Consider the following 24,184-nt stretch of genomic DNA (forward strand, 5'->3'; position numbering starts at 1 on the left):
TACAGTCTGTTACGGTTAGTCGTTGGTTTTGTGCCTTCTCTGTAATGATGTAGGTTTGTTTCTCCTTTATTCTTGCAGAGTGCGGCAGCAGCTCCCAGCCCAGTGCTAGGAAACATTCCCCCAGGAGATGGCATGCCAGTAGGTCCTGTACCACCAGGGTTCTTTCAGGTACTCAGAGACTCGGACTAGGAATGTGGAGGCATAGGAACTCCTGTTTGATTTTATTTAAAGATGTGAAGGAGCACGAGGCTATTTTAATTCTTAACGTAAGCTTAACACTATGCAGCCAACTCTTGATTATGCAGAAACTGGTTATCTAGTGTATAGATTAGCCCTTCCTTCCTATGTTTTATTTGTTGTCAAATCTTGATTCATTTATTTATTTTGCCATTTCATTGCATTTCACCTAAGAAAAAAAGGGAGTTGAAATGCAAATTAGCCCATTAAGTTAACTGTGGTAAAGATTTGAGGGGAGAAGAGGCTAAAGATGAGGTTCTGGAATGCTATATGGATTTTAACCATCCAAACTATCCGTATCTCCACAGACTGAAGATAATCAGGATTTGGCTGTACTTTCAAAACATGGCTAAATCATAACCCATTCATTTATCAAGATTATAGGCTCTATCAAAATATTTTGAGAATCATCTTTGTGGCTTTTAAGTGGGAATTTTTATTGACATCATTACATAACATTTTAAAATCAGACTTTAAAATACATATGTTAGTATTTTAAAATTTCAACACAACCATGTACTTTAGCAATGATGATAATAATTTTAGAATTAAGATACATCACTTTTTGATTTTATGGCACCCACGTCTTAAATCTAATGGTTTTCTAACCCAAACCAACATAGATTCTGAGGTTTATTATTTTTTACTACATGGTTAATTTTATAACACCCTTTGAGAAAATTATGAAGAATTTAGGAGTTAAAAACTAGAGTTGTGGGGTTGGCCTGGTGGTGTAGTGGTTACCTTTGCATGCTCCACTTCACCCCAGGGTTCGCGGGTACAGAACCCTGGGCATGGACCCTGGGCACAGACCTACACACCACTCGTCAAGCCATGCTGTGGTGGCATCCCACATACAAAATAGAGGAAGATTGGGACAAATGTTAGCTCAAGGGCAATATTCCTCAAGCAAAAAGAGGAAGATTGGCAATTGATATTAGCTTACAGCCAATCTTCCTCACGAAAAAAAAAACAACAACTAGCATTGGAAGGTATTACAGGAATTAATGTAATATGCTGTATTGTTGATGAATTATGCTAGGTACTTATAAACTAATTTGTCACTTTAGTGTTTAGTATTTTCAAAGTCATTGATAATCATCTTTTAGTTAATCCATACCTTATTACAGGGTAGATCAATGTACTTATAAATGTGAAAATGGAGAAATAAAATTATAGGCAATTTTTGAAAGTATAGCAGTTGAATAAAATTAATTAGAACCCAGTACCAGCTCTGAAATGTAAAGTCCTTTAGGACATGGTTATTTGTCCAGCTACTCTATATTAATATCCAAGTGGTCTAGAATATTCAAAAGTCTTTTACAGCTCCCGTCTGTCTTGAGGGCCCTTTCTTATAATCTAGGAATGTATTATAACTCTTGATTATTCATTAAACAATCACCATTTAAGATAATAATGAAAACTAATACTTAATAACTGCTTACTATATACCATACTTTGTTTTAAATACCTTATGTATATAAACTCTTAATCTTCACAATAACCCTAGATGTGAAGTACGTATACCATCATTCCCATTGTACAAATGGAAAAACTGAGGCTTGACAGATAAGCGGTTTGCACGAAGTCAGAAGGTTCAGGGCTAGGATTCAAACCAAGGCTTTCTGGACTTCTGCCATTGAACGTACCTTCTAAAGTTCGTAGTTGACCGTTATTCATAAAATATTTCTAGCGCATTTTATTTTTTTCCTCATGCTCTTATTTCTCTTGCCAAGGATAGATTGGGGTTATAGAGTAAATCAGCAAAGTTTATCTACTTATTAGAGTTAGTAGAAGCTCTCCAAGTGGCACTTGTAAAAAGAGGGAATAGGTTTGGAAAGAAGCCAAATTTTTTTTTTCTAGGGTTAAACAAAGATGTATAAACTCATAAATTTTCATTTCCACATTTTGTAGAATGAACCTTTCTCCCCTTACTTGTCTTCTGCTTGGGTCTTGATAGAAGTAGTTGAAACAGAGTTAACTTTGTTTTAATTATTCCAAGGTGATAAATATTTGAGTACTACTGGATGCCAGGCACTGTGGTAAGCATCTAAAAATGAGTTTGTATAATGTGTACCTTCCTCAAGGTCATTGTCTAGCCAGTGGGACATTATTAAAAATAAATAACTGTCATACGTCGAGGTATGTGCTGTAACGGAGTGAAGTGTAAAGTTCTGTGGTGACTTAGAAGGGAGAGCTGTTAAGTCTGCCTGAGTTGAAACTCAAAGTGGTTTGGAGAAGGTTTTCCAGGAAAACAAGCTGAGAAATGATATTCCAGAAAGTGGGAGCAGTGTAAGCAAAAGTGAGGAGGCATCAGAATGGCCTGTGCAGAGGTGTTCACCCACAGTAACACGCACAGAAAGTAGAGGAGCATAGGCAGGACTTCCTGGAAATGAAGTGGGAAGATACGCCCTCGCATAGTGAGAAGGGCCATATATGCCGAGGTAAGAACTTGAGTCTTTATTCAGTAGACATGTAGGAGCTGTTGAAGTTCTTTGAGGAGAACAATGACCTGAATTCCAGCTATAGAATGGATCAGGCTTTGTTAGGCATCTATGATGCAATTGTATACAAAACCCCTTCCCTAAAACAACATACATTATGGTAACTGAGAGAGAGAAAAGGTAATTAGAGTCTAGAAAGAATACGGCTATATTAAATGAGTAGGCTGTACTCTGAGAGCAAATCAGAAGACCACCAAACCCAATCTGGGGAGGGGCATTGTTGGGGAAATATTGATTGTCAAAATAGTAAATGGAATCCAAATTGGGATGTAGAGATGAGGTAAGAAAAATCAGGCAAAGGAGGCAGAGACGGGGGAAAAATTTACAAAGCCCCAGAGGGGAAAGGAGAGAGACCAAATATTTCAGAAATACCCAGAACTAGAGTAGCTGATGATGAGGCTTGAGAGGAGCCTTGAGGAGCCTTGTAGATTAGTTAAGAGTTTGAACTTGGTCTTAAGGGCAGTAATAAGTTACTGAAGGATTTTAAGCAAGAGAGAGGCATGTTCATATTTGCCTTTTTAGAAAAATCACTCCAGTTACAGGTGTAACCTGGTTTGCAGAGAGAGAAGTCTGAAGGTGGGGCGACTAGGAGGCTGTTAGGGTAACCCAGGTGAGATTGAATAATGGCCTGAGCTCAGGTAGTGGCAGTGAGTATGGAGAGACAGGAACAGATTTGAGAGACAAATAAAAGTGATGGCTATGAGTAAAAGGATTCAAGAATAATACCCTGGATTCTGGCTCTAACCTGGGCAGATGGAGGTATCATTTTCTGAGATAGAGACCATAAAATGGGGAGTAAGTTTGAGATAGGACAGATAAAACCTAAGACAGTGATCTAGGCCAGAGATAAAACTTCCAGTATTGTCATCATATTAAGGGCGCTTGAATCCACAGGGGTAAATTAATTGTCCGGAGAGAAAGTTCAGAATGAGTGGGTGAGAGAGTACACAACTGAACTCCACAAAGCACTGACACTTAAAAGATGAACGAAGGCAACAGACCCAGAGACTGGAGCAGGGGTTCTTTGCAGGCGTATCAGTTGGTTGGCTAATAGTAGCCCCAGGAAGAGACTCTCTGTACCTACTCAAGAACAGTGGCAGAAGGGTTAGAAAGGGAAAAAACAGTTCATAGTTAAGTTTAATAGGCCTTAGTTGATTAACCAAATTGGGGAGAAGGGAAAGAGTTGGGGGAGTCAAGGATGATTCTGAGGTTCCTACTTTGAGCTTCTGATTACTTTAATGTCTTCATCTGAGTTAGGAAAGATTTGTTGCAGGTGCCGTGGGGTCAGTTCTGACTCCTAGTGACCCTGTGTACTGCAGAGCAGGTCTTCTCTTACCTTTCCATGGCCAGTGTTTTCAGAAGTGGGTGGCCAGGTCCTTCTTCCTAGTCTGTCTTAGTCTGGAAGCTCCACTGAAACCTGCTTACCATGGGTGACCCTGCTGGTATTTGAAATAGCCGTGGCAGAGCTTTCAACATCACAGCAATACACAGCTGCCACAAGATGACAACCAACAGACGGGTGGTATGGTTCCCTGATTGGAAACTAACCCCAGGTGCAGTGGTGAGCACGCCGAATCTTAACCACTAGGCCACCAGGACTGGCTAAGGAAAGATAGGAGGTAGAAAAAGTTTTGGATATATTTGCGTCTGATATGCAAGTCATCCCTCTTTATCCGGGGAGACCATTCCAGCTAATCCCAAATGCTCTTTTTCCCTATTTAACAGGCTTAAATACATCCACACTCCCTAGAAATGCCTTTCTGAAATATGAAAAACTCAAATAATCAACCTTTTTTAAAGTAAATAAAATGTTATCTTTTCGTCCATGTAATGATGGAATTAAACTAATCAAGTATTTCCTAACTATCAGCATTAGCATCCTACAGTGATTGGACTGTACTTCAGCATGATTCTGGACATAATGAAGAATAGCTGCCTTCTGTGAGTAGAAATAGCAGCAGACAATCATAATTCAAGTGCAAACACAAGTTTTTAATCCAGTTCCAAAGAGATACTGACCTTCAAGAATTACCCAAATCTGGAGAAGCTCTGACAGGATGTCATTTCAGAGTGCATGAACTCTGATGCCCAAGATCAGGCACAATCTTGATTATTAGTACAGCGCACAGCAGAGGAGATTGGAAGCAACTGTAAAAAGCTGGTTATGTTTCCTTCAAGTTGCCAGGTTTCAGGAAGCTGACTGGGATAGAGACTCACGCTTTCCCAAAAGCCAGAGACTCAGACGTCAGAGAATTCCTGGTTCGAAAGAGACTTAGAAGGGTGCTGAACAGTTTTTCCAGCCTCTCAGTTTGGTTGCAGCTACTAAATCTAGACGGTAGTTACCTCCCATCGCCTTTGACCTTTCTGTGGAGTATGGGAACGGTTTTGAATCCCTATTCTTAGTGAGGAAACACAAAGCTTGTACGGAATGGGACTAGACTAGGAAAGGATTGAGCCTATTAGAATTTAATGAATAAGTGAAAGCAAAGAAGAAGAATTTGTAATTAGTACATAAAGCACTGGCTTAAGTAGTTCTGAGCTCTACTCACTATGTGATCATACCATGAAAACTACATTGAAACAGCTCTCCTAAATGGACAAACATACTCCTTTTGTTCCTGTGCACAGTGCAGAACAAGCCCCCTCTCCACTGTGACATAAGTATAGACTTAAATACACTACCAAGTGGAATTAGCACAAACTCTAAATTTGTGAATTCATGGCAGCTACATTTGAATAATAGTAATTAAATTAAACTCTAAAATAAATAATTACGATTAAAACCCCATGCATTTAATAAGTCCATCCTGGGAGGCAGTCTTTAGGTTATTGTCTTTCTATTTGTAACAGATAGTAACATTGTTCATACTTAAACTTTGATGTTTTTGTTGAAGTGGGAGAGCTTCTGTTGTTGAGTGGGAGACCAATTAAGTAAAATCAGTGGGAATAGTTGGACATGCAAAAGGAGATATCAGTTTAGTAAAATAAAACCATGTAAAGTAAGACACGTATTTATTTACTTGGAATCTTTTATCAAAGGAGTAATTTGTAAATAAAACCCCATAGATTCTCAAAGTGACCTGCCATGGAACTGGTGAATGATTTGAGCAGCTTCTTAAATTAGGAAGTCGTGCTGCTGGGGTCAGAGCAAAGACAGTAGAAGTGGTCAGTTGGGCAGTTTTAGTGGAAGAAAAGAGTGTTGTGGTTGGTGTGAGTGCACAGAGTAGGCATTCACAACTGAGTCTGTACTCTGACTCTCCTGTCCCTGTGCTGGAGTCTTATTCAAAAGTCTCATCAAGTGCTAAGAAATTTGAATTATTTATGACTTACTCATTCTCATAGCATTCTTACCAAAAGACAGCCAAAGTTTGATTCCTGCAATTTGATTGAATAGGCAGCAGTAATCCTTGAACCAATTAGATTTTCTTCTCACGTATGTATAATAATCAAACTAGTTTAGTAAAATGTGTAAAAGTTCTCATTCTTTCATGTTTTTTAAAAAATTGACTATTAACTCTCTTAGCATATGAAGTTCTATAATTTTATAGATTTGAGCTAGTAACAAGAAAGTCTCTCTTGTGAATTTACCATAACTTATGCTATATTAAAGAAATAGACATTTATTATGTCAACCAAAAAAAATTTGAGGGGGGTGAAATACTTTTTCTCTCCTTTCTGTTCTTTACCACAAGAAAACTTTTAAGAAGAAAACTATCTTGTTTGTTATCACTCTAACTAAACATATCCATATCTTTTATATAAAAACACAATATAATCTTTTATAGGTGCTAATTAGAGTGTGTAACTAATGTGGGATATACTTGTAAATATCTAATTTGCATTCTGTATAACTTTTTCTTCATTTTTACATTGTATTATGTTTTGTTTTGACTTTTATCTTGACACATTTGCTATATTCTAGTCATTGGATCTTTAGTTTCCTTAACTGAAACTGTTGAAAACTAATAATATATTGATGTTGGGTTGTAAATTTAAGGCTTTGCCTTGAATGAGATTATAAATACCTGTTGCAGATAAAGTATACCAAGTAATTTAGTTTCAGACTAAGGTGGTCATCCATATTTTAAAATCTGAATTGATCAGAACTCTAATATGCTGGAAATATGTTGCCGCAGGTTTTCAGTCGCATTTGTTTGCAGGCATGATACTAGCAACGGTAAAGCTGCTTTGCCCTCTAGTGGTGGTTTGCAGAGGTCTCTGCTTGTTCAGGGTCTATTTGCCAAAGGTTCTATTTTTAGCAAGACTGCACTGTAGCAAGCTGACCTAATGCTTTGACATCGTCATAACGCAATGAGAAGAACAAAAAATAGAAAGAAATCTTCCTTTTCCTCCATGATGTTCTCAACTACAAAAAGCTCAATATGAATGACATTCGTAAAGCAATAAAGACAAAAACAAAGCTTCAAGGTATTACAATATTCTTGATTTTTTAAAAGAAAAAGAATCAAAATGAATCCAAAATGAGAAAAATAATTATTTAATCTAACACTTGAAACTGAAAAGGAAAACAAGAGTAGGAGTTTTGATGTGCCCTGGTGAGGTGTTTCTGGAGGTAGATATTGAACTTATTTCTGGAAATACGTCCTACATTTTGCAGATACCTTCATAACTAAGTATGCTCATCTGCCCTGCTCTTCCTGTTCAGACATTCAGAATACAACCATTTTATCATCAGTAGCGCTTGTTTTACCCTGTAAGTCATACGTAGGGTTAAAACGTCTACATGGCTCCTCAGTTCCTTCTGCTGTTATTCTTCATATTGTCTCCACTCCCAGGGTTTGCCTCTTCTCTTATCCTTCCTGACCGTGGCTGTTTCAGAAATAAGTCTTAGCAAATATTCTACACAAGGAGGAGCTCCCTTTCCCCTCTCTCCAGAAGTTGTAGATCTCATCTTTAATCTTAGATAATGAACCAAAACGTTAGTTAGTATATTTTCTCTTCATTTGAATAAGTAGACTACTGGAAATCTCAAGTGGAATTGAATTACTGAACTATAACCTCTAACATTATCTATATATAGTTTAAAAATTCAGACATTAAAAATAGTATTTCTCAGAATTAAATACAGCAGAATTTGGAGAGTAGAGGTGGGGAAGGTTGCTTATTTATCAAAGTTCAAAAAATAAAAAGTAAGTTTAATTTTGAATCTTTTAAGAACGCAGATTCTAAATATCGAAAATGCTACAAGTCTTTCTCTAGTATTAAGATAAAAGCAGCCTAAAAAAATAAAGGTGCCTGACAGCTTTGATAATGCTTTCCTGCAGTTGTGGTAATAGTTTTTCTGGCCGCAACTATTAGAACAAATTAAAACTGCTCAGCTTGAATAACTAGGGAAGCTTTTTTAAGAATTGCATCTCTACCAACCAAAGACCCTACAGCAGTGCCTAGACAGACAGAGAGCAAAGAAGGGAGTGTCAGGGCTTCACGTCTTGACTTGGATTTTCCAGTTAGAATGGAATGAAATCGTTTCCTGTTAGAAACCCTACTTTTTTTGTTTATTTGATGTCACAATGAGGATTTAGAAAGAAGTTACCCACCATCCTAGACCAATATTGATTTTCTTTTCACTTTCATGCTGCTAAAGATGCCAGGATATTTAGTATGAAAACATTAAAGTAGCATATTTTAAAATCACATCTGTGAGAAGAGCTGATCTATATTTTAGATAATTTGAAATTACCGTTTTTCTTTGCAAAATATCTTCCCATTGAAAATTCTTCCCAGAATGCTGCAGTTTCTGTTACAGCCCCTTGGAAAAAAATGTGTAAGAAATAGCAAATATTTAAAGGTCTTTTGTAACACAATTTTGGTTTTTTATTTACTGTTGGTTACAGAAATAAAAATGGTCATCATTCATTGGAGAATTGAAGACAAGGAATATTACAAATTCCCTGTATGGATGGGATAGATTTATGTTAAGTTTACATTAGGATGCCTGTAGATCTTTAAAAAATAGCTTATCACTAGGTGGTGTTCAGGAATAACTTACCTTATATTCTGTATCAGAGGTCAACAAACATTTTCTGTGAAAAGCTGGATAGTAAATATTTTGGGCTTTGAAGTGACAACTCCTGTACTCAACTCTGTTGTAGTGTAAAAGCAGCCATGGATGCCATGTAAACTAATGAGTGTGGCTGTTCCAGGAAAACTTTATTTACAAAAACAAGTGGTGGGCCAGATTTAGCCCATGAGCTGTAATTTTCCCACTCCTGTTCTATATGAATATAGTCACCGCTAGATGGCCTCTAAGAGACCCAAAGGGTGAGGACTAAGAGCAGTTTCTCTCCAGGTGTGCTCTGTGCCCTACTGTCATGAGTCCTGAGATATCAGAATTCTTATGGATGGGGAATGTGGGGCTGGAAATCCTTTGTGTTTTGTTGTTGCTGTTGTTTGTTTTGTTTTTAACAGATGAATCTTACAAACTAAAATTTGACAACCACTGGCTAAGATTGCTGATGACATTCAGCAGCAAAGAATTATTGCCACCCCCCATGCTAGCATTACTGCAGGAACAAGATAAATAGAAATCCTTGCCCACACAGAACTTGTAGTCTACTAAAGGAGACAGTCAGCAAAATAAATAATTATTTTTAAAATATATGATGTTAGATAGTGATAAGGACTAGGGAGAAAAATGAAACAGAAAAGGAAATAGGCAGTGTTATGGAAGTTTTGGATAGGGTGGCCAGAGAAGGGCTCATTGAGAAAATGCCATTTGAGTGAAGACCTGAAGGAAGTGAGGGAACAAGCACACGATATCTCAGGGAGTATTCTGGGCTGAGGGACAAGCAAGTGTAAAGCCCCTGAGTTCGAACCATGACTGGCCTTTTCCAGGGACACATGGTGTTCTGGGTAGCTGAAGTGGATGTCAGCTGGGGAGAATAGCTGGATGGAAGTAAATAACAGAAAGCCACATCATGTGGAACTTTGTAGATCATCGTATGGATTTGGGTTTTCCTCTGAGTAGGGGGTTTTAACAGGGTCATTCTGCCTGCTATGTTGAGATTAGTCTATGGGAGGGAAGGGGTGGAGACAGATAGTCTGGATGTCATTGCAAAATTCTGACAAGAGATTATTATGGCCTGGACTAAGGCAGTAGCAGTGGTGAGAAATGACTGCATTCTAGACATATTATGAAGCTAGAGCCAACAGATTTTGATGATGGTTTGCATATGTATTATGAGAGAAAAAGACTAATCAAGGGTGAGTACAAGACTTTCAGCCTATTCAACTAGAGGAATGGAGTTGACATTTACTGATGCAAGTAGAAGTTCAAGAGGAGGTATGAGGGGGAATATCATAAGCTTAATTTTTAACTTGTTTAGATTAAGATGGCTATTAGATATTCACGAGATGTTGAATTGGGAACAAGAGGCTGGAGTTTTATGGTTGAGGCTTGGGCTAAAGATATAACATTGGGAGTCATTAGCAGTTGGACGATATTTGAAGCTATGAGCCTGGATGACATCACCGAGATAGGGAGTATCGATAGAGACAAGAAGCTCTACAGTAATCTCAGGGCACGCTAATGTGAAGAAGTCAGGGAGATGAGGAGGAACCAGCAAAGAAGAATGAGAAGGAGCAGCCTATGAGATAGGAAGAAAACCAGGCAATGTGGTATCCTGGAAGACAATGTTCAAGGAGGTGAGGAATAATCAGCAGTGTCAAATGCTGCTGATAGTTCGTATTAGTTTAGGACTGACAGTTGACCATTGGATTTAAGAAGGAGGTCATTGGTGGCCTTGGTAAGGCTAGTTTTGATGGAGCGATAGAGTGAAAGCCTCGTAAAAGTGGATTCAGGATAAATGGGGAAGAGAGAAATTGGAGACAAGTATGTTCAACTCTTTCAAGGAGTTTTGTTCTAAAGGGAAAGTGAGAGATGAGGCAGGAACTGGAGGGACATGGGGAGGAGGTCAAAGAAATGCTGCTGGGAGTGAAATGTTGGCTCTTATAAACTGCATTCCCTGCCAAGGGACAAAGAAAACACCTCTGCTGGCACCTGTAGGAAGAGAGTATAGGCACTTGCAGGATGCCATCCATTCCATCCAGCAATCAGGTATAATCTTGAGTATAAGATATAATGCCAGGGAATAGAGTAATCAGATCCCTTTGTGCACAGTAGGATGCTTGTCAAGAAAGAATAAAATAAATTGCTTACTTAGAGTGCTTGCAAACGTGAATACTACCTGTTTTCTGTTATTTTTATATTCTATACATGATTCCTGTCATTACAAATACCTTTGATCAGTAAATATTTTTTTCCACTTGAATTTGTCTTATCAGTTTTATTGTATACATGTATCTGTTTAAGATACATGTGTTTCAAAATATATATTTTTAAACTGGTGATGGAGAAATAGCTTCAGTTTGTACAATTTGAATTCTCTCATCTTGCTTCTTTTTCTACTTTTTAGTATTAGTCAAATTAGTAAGCTCTAGTTTCAAAATTGGCTTCTTGGTGCTTCGATAATTTCTGTAAAAAGCTAATCTGTTTAAAGACTGTTTTATATACTTGAGACATGAGTTGAGTAAGTATAGACTTCATGTTTGTAGGTAAGTAACCAAGTGAATATGAGTATCATTTCATTTCTAAAGAAAGTAGAAATGTATATAATCTGCCACTTGGATCAGAAGACCAAACCCATAGGCCAGTTTCTTTAGAAGTTTTCTTTAGTTTCTCCACACGCAAATTTGAAAGGACTCTGCTTAAGCAGTAGAAACTTCCCTAGCATATCAAGCTATCAGAAGGGTAAGAACGAAGTAGCGTGTTCTTTGCAGTGGTACGTTCAGGGAAAGTGAGGTACCTGTCCCCCCGCTGTCACCTGGAACACGTTTACATGGAAGCATGGATATAAAAGAGGGAAAAAGGAGAGGAGGGGATTATTTTTGTATTGTTTAATGAAAAATTGAGTGGTTTTAAAAAATTACTGTTTTAGCTTCTTTTTTGATTGAGTCAGCCTGGTACTTTATCCTAAGTCATATCTGAAATATTTATCTTCGAACCTGTGATGTTACTTTTTTAACACACAAACACGGGTTGGTTGTTCTTGTAGCTGCAGTCCAGAGTAGGGGGCAGCACAGAGCCCGATGCAGCTGAGGTGGGACTCTCAGACACCAAAAAACTGTGTGCGTCTGTGGGTATTTGTGAATATAAACTGATCTAAAACCAATTATTAAAGTCCTTTATAGAACATTATTCAAATTTTTATAGTTGATTAGACTAGCAGACAGCTCAGTCACCATTTCACAATCCACAAGTCCGTTGCCACACACCTATATCTAATATATGGAAATGAAGCCTTGAGAAATGGTCTCAACTTCTTGAAAAGGTCCAGAATGTAAGTGAGCAATTTTGATGCTTAGACTAAATCCATATCAGAAGAATCAACATGCTTATAACTCTGTGCTGAATTGAATTAGCCTTGCCAAAAGAACATCCAGGAAACTAGATCCGTAAATACTTTTCAGTTATTTTGTATGAGTTATTTTAATTAAGTGTTGATGATGATAGAATATCTAAGCTATATAGAAGATAAACTACATATTGATGCTTGTCAGCAGACTGTGCCAGCATAAGTATGTCATTTTGTGAGCTAAATTAGTTTAATACTAGTTGGAATTCAAATGTGTTAATCAAGAATGTCTTATCCACTAGGGTGTCAGTAGTGTCTGATGGAGATTTTCATGAAAAACAGAAAAGAAACTAAACAAATTAAGATATATTAATTGTAAAGTAACTTTGACAAAGTTCATTTGATGTATAATTTATGCTTCATTACTTTCCTACAGAAAACTCATGAAACATCTCATGGAATTAGAAAAATAAAAATATGTGAATATTCTTGCTGTATGAAAGATGGCTGAAATGGAATACAGAGGCCACAACATTGTCATGATTTTTCCAAATAATATTCTCAATATTATTATTGATAGCAGGTGACTTCAAGAAAGTTAACGCAATTGAGAAAAAAAGAGATTTACTTCTAAATGCAATAGAGAAGAGCAAAATAGAGAAAATCATGTAAAGAGAATTGAATTAACTAAAAAAATGGACACAGAATGAGTAAAAAGTAGTATTTTAGTTTTTAAAGGAATGTTTATGCATTTGGTTAAATCTTATAATGAAAAGATTTTTATTACCTTTCCAGGACTGTAAATAAATAAATATAACCTGCCATATTTATCATTTTCTAAAATTATGTTTGGGAGAAGTTTTTTCCCTTGAAAGATTGTAGAATAATTTTTGTGTCTAGAACTGTGTCTTATTCCCTGTCTGCTTAAAGCAGTACATCAAAAATATCAGAAGAAAGATTAAATCTATCACATCTGTACAGGACCAAATAAGGTAGATACTTGGTTTTTATGTAATTAATATAATTACTGAAGATAACTCATATTTTTTCAGGCTATCACTTTGTACCTTGTGTTTTCGCCTAAATGTTGATGGAAGCAAATTACTTTTTGTCAGCTATTTTCTTACATATTTTTGAATTAGAGATGGTTATATGCTGAAGACAATATGATATTAAGAAAGCAGAATGTTTTAATGTTCTTACTCAAATGCTGAGCGTTTTCTTAATGGAAAGAAAATACTTGGTAATTGTATATTTCTTTCAATCGTTTAAAAAGATTATTTTTTCAAAATTAGAAGCAAATTTCATGTGAATAATTTTGTCCTCAAAACAGTTCAAAGTTTCTTTAAGTTGCACGAATCCTGTCTGATTGTATTTTTTGGAACATACCTCAGACTTCTGAATTTTCAGAAGTGTAAACTGTCCTGCATGTTGCATTTGTCCACTCTGAAGAAGTTAGTGGTATTCTTCTGTTTATCATTGATTTGTTCTAAATTATGCTCATAAAATAAAATACAGTATATAGAAAATGCTTAAATGATTGGCATTTTAAAGAAACTTTTATTTTTAAATGATTTTAAATTTTCTTTATCAGTTTGTTCTTAAAGACTAAGATTTAGAGTTTCTAAAGCCATGTTGAATTATTTAAAATAAGATATAGGTGATTTGTACATTGCTACATTAATTTTAAGGATTCTAAGAAATAGCAGTTTTATTTTATAGATTAATTACCTCATGTGAGGTAATTACTTGCTCTCCTACAGCTTCGTGTTCTTTCCTCTGAAGTGGGTTTCCTTGTATCAAGGCATACAGTGTACTGCAGTGCACTGAATCCTCTGTGACAATGGGAGGAGCGAAGGTGCTCAGGAGGGGGAGGGGAAGGAGCCTATAGAGATTCCTTAAGAGGGAGTGACATTTAAACTGGCGCTTGAGGATTAACAAGAAATTTACTTGGCCGAGAAAGAAGAATACAAGAGTAATCTCAAGACATAAAGAATATTCTGGAGCTGATAAATAATATTTATGTTTTTTAGAAACTATTCAAAATGTTATAAAATATTAACAAAATTAACATTTGAGTAATGTGGCATTTAAGATGTATAGTTTGATTTGAGAGAGAGAGAGAGAGAGAGAGAGAGAGAAGTTAGGTCTTAAAATGGTTCTTATCACCTGTAATTTCAGTGCTGGTAAATTATTTAAAAAATAATTCCATTGGCGGGGCCGGGAGGCATCTGGGACCTTCAGAGAAGAAGAGAACTGGACTGAACAATCCACCTTCAACCAGCGTGAAGAAAGGAAGAGCTGCTTCCTTCTGATTCCTAGGGAATTGAGATAAAGCACTAAGGGCTTATGAAAGATCAAATAGGAAGAGAGAGAGTACTACTGTCCACTAGTGAAAGGGGCAGACAGCAAAGGAAGGTTTCTTCTTTAGGAAAGCAGAAGTTTAAAATTCCATGAATAATTCTTGATATAATGGAAAATAATTCTTTAAAATTGAATGACATTCATTCTGAAATAAATTATGATTCTAAATTGTGTCATCTTTTCTCTAGAAGACTACTTGGAGGCAATGAGCTAGACTCTCAGTTTGTGTTTCTATTAGAGTTTCTTTTTCTTTTGTTTAGTCACCAAATACTTCTTGATTTTCCGCCTTGTGTATATTTTTATTCCTTCCACTTTGGGTTATCACATTCATTTTAGGTGGATAACTGAAACATGGAGACATGAGAATTAATGCCTATAAATGTTGTTTCCATACATCAGAGTACTAGCTGTGATACTCAGTTTATCTTATATTATAAAGAACCTTACTCTGTGAGCTTTGCCTAATTTGGAAAACTTTCTTAAAAGCGTAGACTTGATTTTCAGTCGTTCATGGCACTACATGTTCTGTCAAGTAAGGATGATGTAATGTGACTTCTGAGGGAAGGCACCAGATTGAAATATTATTTTCTTTGAATTTTCATTGATACTTGCCATTTGGTGAAGAGAACATTCTATTTGTTCCAGATTAGTGGGCTGATATAGAAAACAATTTTTCCAGAAATTGTTTCTCCCATTAATTACAAGACTATGAACCTTGAAAAGTCCTAAGCAGAGGGCAGCGATCTTTATCCATTTTCTTCACTGTTAGGCCCAACCCTCTGGAAGAGTGCCTTTGTCGGTGTTTCATAAACATTTGTTGAATGAACAAATGTCTCACATACCTTTGAATCAATAAGTGCAGCTTTTTTGTTCTCCCTATTGACCTCTGATATGAACAAAGAGCATCATTGTTGAACTATTTCTTTCTTTGACAAGGTTTTCCTTTTCTCTGGAAGCACGGGAATAAGTGTCTCCAGTTCCTTGATAAAGATGGTTTGTCCTCAGGAGCATATGCCTATATCTCCATCCCCACACACTTCAAATGTTAATAGCTGTCTACAATATACTAATCTTTATACTCAAGGGTAATGCTGGGAATGATTAGCGCAGAATCATGGGGTTTAATTTTTTTTTTCTAAAGGACTTTAGAGATCATCTAGTCCTACTTCTTCATTCTAAGCCTGAGAAAACGAAACCCCTGAAAGCGTGTTAGCTCCAGGCCCTCTGCTAATTAGTGGTAGTGCAAAAACTAGAATCTAGTCCCTTGACTTTGAGTTAAATGTTTTTTCCACAATCATAAATGACTTTGTCAACAGGAAGGCTTTTTCCCGTTAAAATATCGATTCACCATCATCGCGCCTTCAGGCAGATATTTTAAACTAGGCCCAAACTATTTTAAAATTTTTTACCCGAAATATAAAGAGTAAGCACACTTTCTTAGCCAAAGACTCTTTTGAAGAACCTGTTCTTCTCAGGATATTAATCCAGAGAGTACTGACATGACTATCGGTAGATATAATTTGTACTATCAGTAGGTAATCTCTTAAGACAGATTAGTATTTTACTGTACAAGAATTTAAATATGTTTTAGTATCTTGAATTATATTTTAAAGCAAACTGACTTCTGAATAGTGAAGTACAGATGTTAGTGCAGAATATTCTCAGTTGCTAGTGTGCAGACTCTTTTGGATTCTGTTGCTGTGACTACACAAGCTGATGAAGTAGGCAGTTGACCTAGGTGGTTAACTAGGTAATTTAAGATGAGGATTAGTCTAAATTTGGAAAGCTTATGTTATACAACACTAACATGATGTTAAAAATGCTTTAACTCTTGCAATCTTTATACTTTATATGTACCTTATATTTTAGGTAAAAGTAGATTTTTATCTAAATGAACTAGATTTTTGTCATTTTTTGCTTTAATTGTATAGGTATAATTTGGAATTTGTAAGTGGCTTTCAATTTCTTTTTTTTTTTTTTGGCAAAAAAATGTAAATTTGAACTTCTTGGAGGAGGGCATACAAGAAGGAGTGACTACGGAGAGGCCTTCTCCCAGTCTTACTCCAAAGGGACCCGCAGGTGCCCAGCACCACACGCACTGCTTGTCCTTCTCAGCGGTCGCTTGATGGGGCCTCAGTCAGAGAGGAGAGGACGGCACACAGTCTCATTAAAATACGTTTATTCACAATGCCATTGTTTTAAGGACAAATTTCTCTCTTCAAATAGTCCATTGAATTGACACTATACCATCATTTTACCTTCAAAGGAACATGCACATCTCAAATAAGACATATCTCAATATTTATCTCACCATTTAGTTTTTAGTAATATTTTTAACATAATTTCTACCTTGTATTCATTTCAAAGTGAATTTACTATGGACAGGAATTATTAGTAACCTATTTTTATTTCTCCATGTTTCAAGAACTAAATTGATATTATTCCTTGGATTACTAAATGTATCCTATAACATCACTTTGTGAAAGGCAGCCATTCCAAAACCAATGACACAATATTTAATTATTAAATTTCTTAAATGAGTCCCGAATTTAAAAGACAGTTTCATAATTGAAATTGTGTGGTAAGGAAAATAGCAGAGGGAGTGTGAATATTGGGATAAGCTTCTATGTTAACTAATTAATGCAATTTAGAAGAGTTTCAGATGATGAAAGGGAGACAACTTTGATCAAATATGTGAAAACTAAACATTTTTTAAATGTTAAAGTTGGAAAATCTGCGGCTGGCCCAGTGGCATAGTGGATGAGTTCGCACACTCCACTTCAGGAGCCCAGACTTCGTGGGTTTGGATCCTGGACTCGGACTTACACACCACTCATCAAGCCATGCTGTGGCGGCATCCCACAGACAAAATAGAGGAAGTTGACACAGATGTTAGCTCAGAGCCAATCTTCCTCACACACACACACACACAAAAAGTTGGAAAATCCACTTAAGTTTTATCAGCTGGCGATGACATTATTACCTGAACAATCCACTGTTTCTGTCCATTTAAAGTTAAGTCCTGGGAATACATTAACATAGAAGAACACAGTGAGCAAAAAGCCAAACTGTGCTTAATTCTGAACTTCCTCTTGTTGGTTTGTCAGACCCTCCAAAGAATATTATAGAAAAAGCATATGCAGCATAAATTTGTTAGGATTTTATTTTTCAGATGCTGTTTTTTAAATAACCCTGGAAAATATGTGTAGCCATGAACTGTAGGCCTAATTTCTAAAAATGTTTCTAGAAAATAGGTCATAAATGTGGAAATTAATTATGTAAAGTATGAAGGATTTGGCTTTCTCAAGCCTTGGTTAAATTGATTCTTAATTTGTATTCATTCTTAATATTCTTCATAATCTCCAACCCTTTAGAGTTGATAATTTGCTTATATTACATGTAAAGAATAATCTTTAAGTAAAGTATGTATTGTGATGTAGTTAAACAAAATTGTATTATTTCTCTATTTCTAGAAAAATATAATGCAAGTGGAAGTTTGGAAAATTTTAGGAATAAACTTAGAAAAATTTGGTGCACAAATCTGAGACACCAGAAATGTTCTCCTTCCACTCAACGTTGGACAACCACTAAAATGATTTTTTTAGGATATTTTTCAGACAGTTTTTGGACGGACAGAGTCAACACATCTTAGCAGCTGCTGATTCATCTAACAAAATGAATTGACTTGGGTTTTAATATAAGACCATTTTTTTCTTTTGTGGAAAGTACACACCTCAGAATCTGCTAGGCTCAAAATATGCAAAGAAATTTCAACTTTAAAATCTGTAATCAATTTTGAATTATAACAAACTCTTGATGAAATAGCCAGAACTTTTTAACCACAAATGAACCTTGGAAAAGAAATTTCTTCACCATTTTAAACAGTCACAAAAGAAAAGGTGAAGAAATTTGGTAACTTTAAAATTATTAAAGGAAATTGATGACCAAAGTGGATAATTCAGTCAAAACTATATACTCAGAACCAAGTTTGTACAATGCTATAGTCAGTAAGCCTCTTCCTGAATTCTTTACTGAGATTTACTTCCCTGAATTTCTTGATCTTATTTTTTTGCCTATTAGATATCATTATCTTAGTAATAATTCACATTTTAAAAAGTTTTATTATAGTTACTTTAGTCATCTCTGATGTTTTTACATTTTCGGTGGAAAATTTTCCAGATACTCTACAAAATAAAAAATAGGATGGTAATTTTTCTTAAAACCATTTATTCTACTGAAAGCAGCCACATTTCAGGGAAGTAAATTGATTTCTATTTTGTATAATTCTAAAATTTTTTAAAGCAGTTTACTTTCAAACCTGTATTTTACATTGAGCTGTTTTTTGTTTTATTTGTTTGTTTTACTCCAATAGCCTTTTATGTCACCTCGGTACCCTGGAGGTCCAAGGCCCCCACTGAGGATACCTAACCAGGTAAGATTTATGTGCTACTTGAGTTGTTTACATTTTTTTTTAAGAATCAATAAAGACTTTGAAAATGTCACAGATATTTCTCACCTGTAAAAATATTGAATGATCCCTTGTCTATCCCATTTAATGCTTCTAGTAATATATAGTTTACTTCGAGGGTTGGCAAACTATGGCCCATAGGTTGACTGGCTGTTTTTGTAAATAAAGCTTTATTGGAACACAGCCGCACTCGTTTATTTATATACTGTCTTTGGCTCCTTTTACTTCAGGAGCAGATTTGCGTGCTCATGGTGGAGACCATACATGGCCTGCAACCCTAAAATATTCACTATCTGGGTCTTCACAGAAAAAAGTTTGCTGACCCTTGGCGTCTGCCGTATACTTTCAACCTAATCTTTTAAATATATATAGTTTCAGTAAATGCTGATTATTCTCTCATTTAAAGGATGGCAATAAAATTTTCTCTGAACATACTTTTGTTTATTTTTATATAATGTAATTTCAATATTATGGCTGTAACATTCATGTCAATTTTGCCAAATTAACATATCAAACATAAAATTAGCTGCTTATAGGATGGTTAGATCTCTTAATAAATAAATTGTTAACAGTAAATCTTCTAACTTTTGTTTACCTACAAGAGCTCTGAGATTTCCTAAGTTTTGTCCTCAAATCATTTTTTACCAGTATCGTAAATGTTTATTTGCTACAGAGAATGAAGTATAATTTTTACTTCCGAGGAGTTTATAGTTTAGTTTATGATATAGACAGTGTGCATGTATATAACACAAGAAGAAATTAAATGCTTAACTGTATAGAATATTTATGTCGAGATAATTGTTTTGTCACTTTCTTATATCTGTTATTTGTATACTTCAGTGCTTTCCCACTTCTAAAGTAAACCCTGTTATCACAATAAATTCTCTTTTTATTCTTATTCTCTATTTCCACTTCCTTCCTGACCAAAACTGGAACAAGAAAGTTGTGCTTACTAACACATTTGATAGCAACAGAGTTCTGCTTCTCCTGTCCTAACTCTTACTGAAATAGTGCAGCGTCCTTGAAGTGTCCCAGTCAGCTTCTAGTACACAGCAAGGAGTGCCAGCACCCGCACTCAACCTCAGGGGAGGGCTTAACGCAGGCGGCAGTGCTGGATCTCTCGGGGATGCAGGGCTACAAGTCCCCCCATTCACAGCTGAGGGAGTTTCCTGCTTCAGACTGAATCTGCATTCAGCACATAGAGCCAGGAACGTGAAAAGAAATAGGGAAGAGAAGTGCACAGATGTCAGTTGTTCCAATATACAGGATTTTTTTTTTCCTCTGGGGGTGAACCTATATATGTCGACAGTTGGATCTACTTATGTAGGTGCCTGAGTCTTTTACATTTCTTTTTAAAGAACAGAAAGTTGTGTCTTTCATTGGAGTCTTCAGAGTGTTTCAGACATCCCATCCATAGCTTTGTATCTTACATAGATTTAAGAGATTCCTGAAAATCTGAATTAGAGAAATGTGAATTTCTTGTACGGTGTGTTAGAATTTTTTTGACTCCATATTTTCCATATCAGTCATGAAAATCTGGTAGAATTATTGGAGTTGCGTTCATTTGACATTGTTGAAATGCCTGCTATGTGTAAGATACGATGTTAGGTTCCAAACTGATAGAGACTAACAAAATGAAAGACACACTCTTAGGAAGAGGAGTGGATTGTTGGTGGGAATGTGGAATTGTAAATCTAGATTGCTTGAAATGTTTTGCGAACAAGTATGTAACGCTTTTGGATTTTTAAAAGAGGCGATTAAAAAGTTAAAGGTAATAAAGAGCTGTGATACAGGCTCTTTTTCATCAAGAATTTTGATCAGAGGGCTGGCCCAGTGGCGTAGGCATTAGGTTCACGTGCTCCACTTCAGTGGCCCGGGGTTCACCAGTTTGGATCCTGGGCGCAGACCTCTGCACCACTTGTCAAGCCACGCTGTGGTAGCATCCCACATATAAAGTGGAGGAAGATAGGCACAGATGTTAGCTCAGGGCCAGATTTCCTCAGCAAAAAGAGGAGGAATTGGTGGCAGATGTTAGTTCAGGGCTAATTTTCTTCTTCAAAAAAAAGAATTTTAAATCGTCTTTACTTAAGTATATTTTAATACAATTGTACTCTTCTAAGTGGCATTTTTCTGGTCCCCCACCTCCCACATGTACGCATATAGTTAAACTTTGTTAATTCAAACATGTCTTTCAAGTTTATAATAATTTACATTTATACTATTTTTAAAAAGAATTTTCTGAGCAAATTAATTGTGTTAATAGTGTAAAAATAGTGTTTTAGGAAATCTTTAACCTAGTTAGGAGCATGACCTTTTCAAGCAACAAAATGGTTCTTCAATTTCATTATGTAGTCATTAAAGTAGAATTGGCAAAACTATTTTTGGTGATTAATTGCAATGATGTATATAAAAACACAAATATGTTAAAAAAAATTTTTTATTTAGTCTTCATTTAAAATGATCACAAACTAATGAAATTTTGTTTTATTGATAGATTGCATCTAAGAAAATAAAAAGTGAAATATTAACCTCTTCAACGTTGTTGATTAGTCATTTTAAATACATGAAAGACATTCATTAAATAGATCCTTCAGAATTCATAGTTACTAGTGATTAGACTGTAGATTTTAATTTAAGTTCTCCTGAGATGGTTTTCATGGTTCTAGACTAAATCCACAATGGCTTACTGTTTGTATATTTATAGGACTGGGTATTTGGAACATGGAATAATATCACTATGCCAAAAAAATATAGGAAGAGGTAGTAGTCTCTAAAATGATGAAAGAGAAGTAAAATTACAAAAATACACAATATGGTAAAGAATGAATATATATGAGAAAACATATGAAACATAGAAATTAAGTCCAAAAAATATATTTGACTATACATTTTTATACTAGAATTAGTTTTGTCAAATCAGTCATTGGTGTTGAAGCAGCCATAACTGGAGTAGAACAGGTCTTTATCCTTCTCAGAGATAAAGTGATCAGAAAAATTCATAATATTCATTCAACGCTATGCTGAGGAACCATGGCAGCCAGAAATACAGAGACTGTTAATGAGTGATGCCAAGAGTAAACTGTTGATTCATTGATCCTATAGAATTTTGAGAATATATATTCTGTTTCTCACCATTCCTGAAACTCTGTAAGCAGGTATGTGAGTTGAAATAACACGTAGTTAGTGCTGTTGACCATTTTCTATTCTAAAACTGATTTTGGTATTCTAAAAACACACTACATCAGACCAGTTTTCTGGAACTCTCAAAGGTATTTGTCCAATAATAGATGAGTGGTTAAATAAATTATGGTATATCCAAATGGTGAAATCATGTGCAGCTATTAAAAGGCATGTTATAGAATTAAGTTTATTGATAGGATAAAGTGTTTATGATTTATTACCAAATGTAAAAAAGAAGGCACAAAGCATATGTAGTAAATGACCTTTGCTGTATCACTCAGTACATCAGAAACTCAAGAGAGTCTCCCCGCCAAGATGCACACACACATTTGTCAAAAAGACTGTAAGGACCATATCTTTTATTTCTGGGTGGTAGGATCATAAGTGATTTCTTTCTTTATTTATGTATTTTTGAAATTGCATTGAACAGGTATTTTATTTTTTATTAGAAGAAAGTATTATTAGTTAATTATATATATAGATAACTAAAAGTATACATCTTTATTTTTCTGGTTATTCAATGTATAAGATTACCCTTTATTGATACTGTATGTATAGTTCTTACATGATAAAAAAAATAATGGATGCTAAGGATAGGTATATCTTAAAAAGACTTTTCTTCATCACCTTTCAGATAGGGAAAAAATCACCAGGCATTTGAGAAAAAGAAAAGTTGTTGGGATGTTTACTTATGTATTGAAAATAAGTTTTACTATTATCCCCATATAACCAAAGTACCTATATTGTAAACAAACTATGTTCTTACTCCTCCTAGCATGTTCTCTTATTCAGGATAAATGCTGTTTAGCTTGTCCTTTACCAATAGTTTTCTGTCTGTAAAATTTTTCACATGTAGAATTTGACTTTTATTTAGTGATATCAATATGAAAACATAAGAGAAGGACTTCAGCCGCATAAAGAGGAATATATTCTATATTGAGTAAATAATAGGAGTCTTATAACTGAAATTATAAGGAGGACGTCTGTAGCAAATCTCTAACTTTAAAAATTAAAAATGTTGTACCTGTTTAAAATAAATTAGTGGTTAATGATGAAAGCATAACGTAGCTTTTGTTGCCAGTTCAAAATATCCCTTTCTGTCAGTTGAGATCTCCTTATTTCTTTGTTTCTTAGTGATAATTACACTATTAATGTATTTAAATTATTATTTGAAAACCAATGGAACAATTTTAAAAAGTGTTATTTCCTTATGACTTTGAGTTATGAGTGTATCCTGGGATATATGTATTTTCCAATTATTTTCTATCATTGTAGGACAAAGGAAATTAACAAACTCAATATGTCTGGCAAAAAAAGATATTTATTCTCCTTTCCAAACCAAGAAAAGTTTACCTACTGAATGTTGTGCATTCACTTACTCAGTTGAAGTTAGAGTTATATTGAACTTTTTGATACAATGTTTACTACTTTTGCCAAAACGTATCTCATTATCTTATAGCCATTTTGTCACAGATATACCGTTTTTGGATGTAGCAAGTACAAAAAATACATTGCCATATATTTGATTAGAAACTTCATAGCGCTTTACAAAATCTCTCTCAGAAATATTCAATCCTTCAACAGATATTTGTTGAGGTTTCCTACGTGCCAGGCACCTTTCTAGATGTGGGGATACGTTGGTAAACAGACTAATGGAAATCCTCCTTCTTGTGGATCTGGCATTCTAGTGCAGCGCTGCCAAATAGAACCTTCTGGGGTGATGGACATGTTCCATTTCTGCACTGTCATGTACTGTAGCTTTAGTACTTTGAGCATTTGAAATGTGGCTAGAGTGACTGAGGAACCGAATTTTTAACTTTATTAATTTTAATTAATTTGTTTAAATAGCTGCATGTGGCAAAGGACATGTATTGTATTGGACAGTGCAGTTACAGTGGTTGAGATACAGAAAAAAGGAAAATAAATAAGTAAATAGATATATTAAAAGGTGAGTTGTGCTTCAGAAACAAATATCTTCCTACATTGAATGTAACATTTCTATATTTTAATATCTTTTCTATTGATATTGCCTTTTTATGGGGGGAAAAAAAAGAAGA

General features: G+C 35.3%; 1 protein-coding gene across 20 annotated transcripts in view; it reads left to right on the forward strand.

Annotated features, from left to right (window-relative positions):
- SSBP2 (single stranded DNA binding protein 2) overlaps window positions 1-24,184 on the forward strand; it is a 293,559-nt gene that overhangs the window by 207,740 nt on the left and 61,635 nt on the right. For 15 of the 20 annotated variants that reach the window (XM_008518050.2, XM_008518049.2, XM_070571475.1 and 12 more), the window contains 2 exons: window positions 79-168; window positions 18,852-18,911. In XM_008518050.2, the coding sequence (XP_008516272.1) occupies window positions 79-168; window positions 18,852-18,911 (150 nt within the window). The remainder of the gene's footprint in view (window positions 1-78; window positions 169-18,851; window positions 18,912-24,184) is intronic. The other 5 variants (XM_008518051.2, XM_070571480.1, XM_070571477.1 and 2 more) reach the window with 1 other exon arrangement.

Source organism: Equus przewalskii, chromosome 13 (genome assembly GCF_037783145.1).
Source record: "Equus przewalskii isolate Varuska chromosome 13, EquPr2, whole genome shotgun sequence".
Taxonomy (NCBI): Eukaryota; Metazoa; Chordata; class Mammalia; order Perissodactyla; family Equidae; genus Equus; species Equus przewalskii.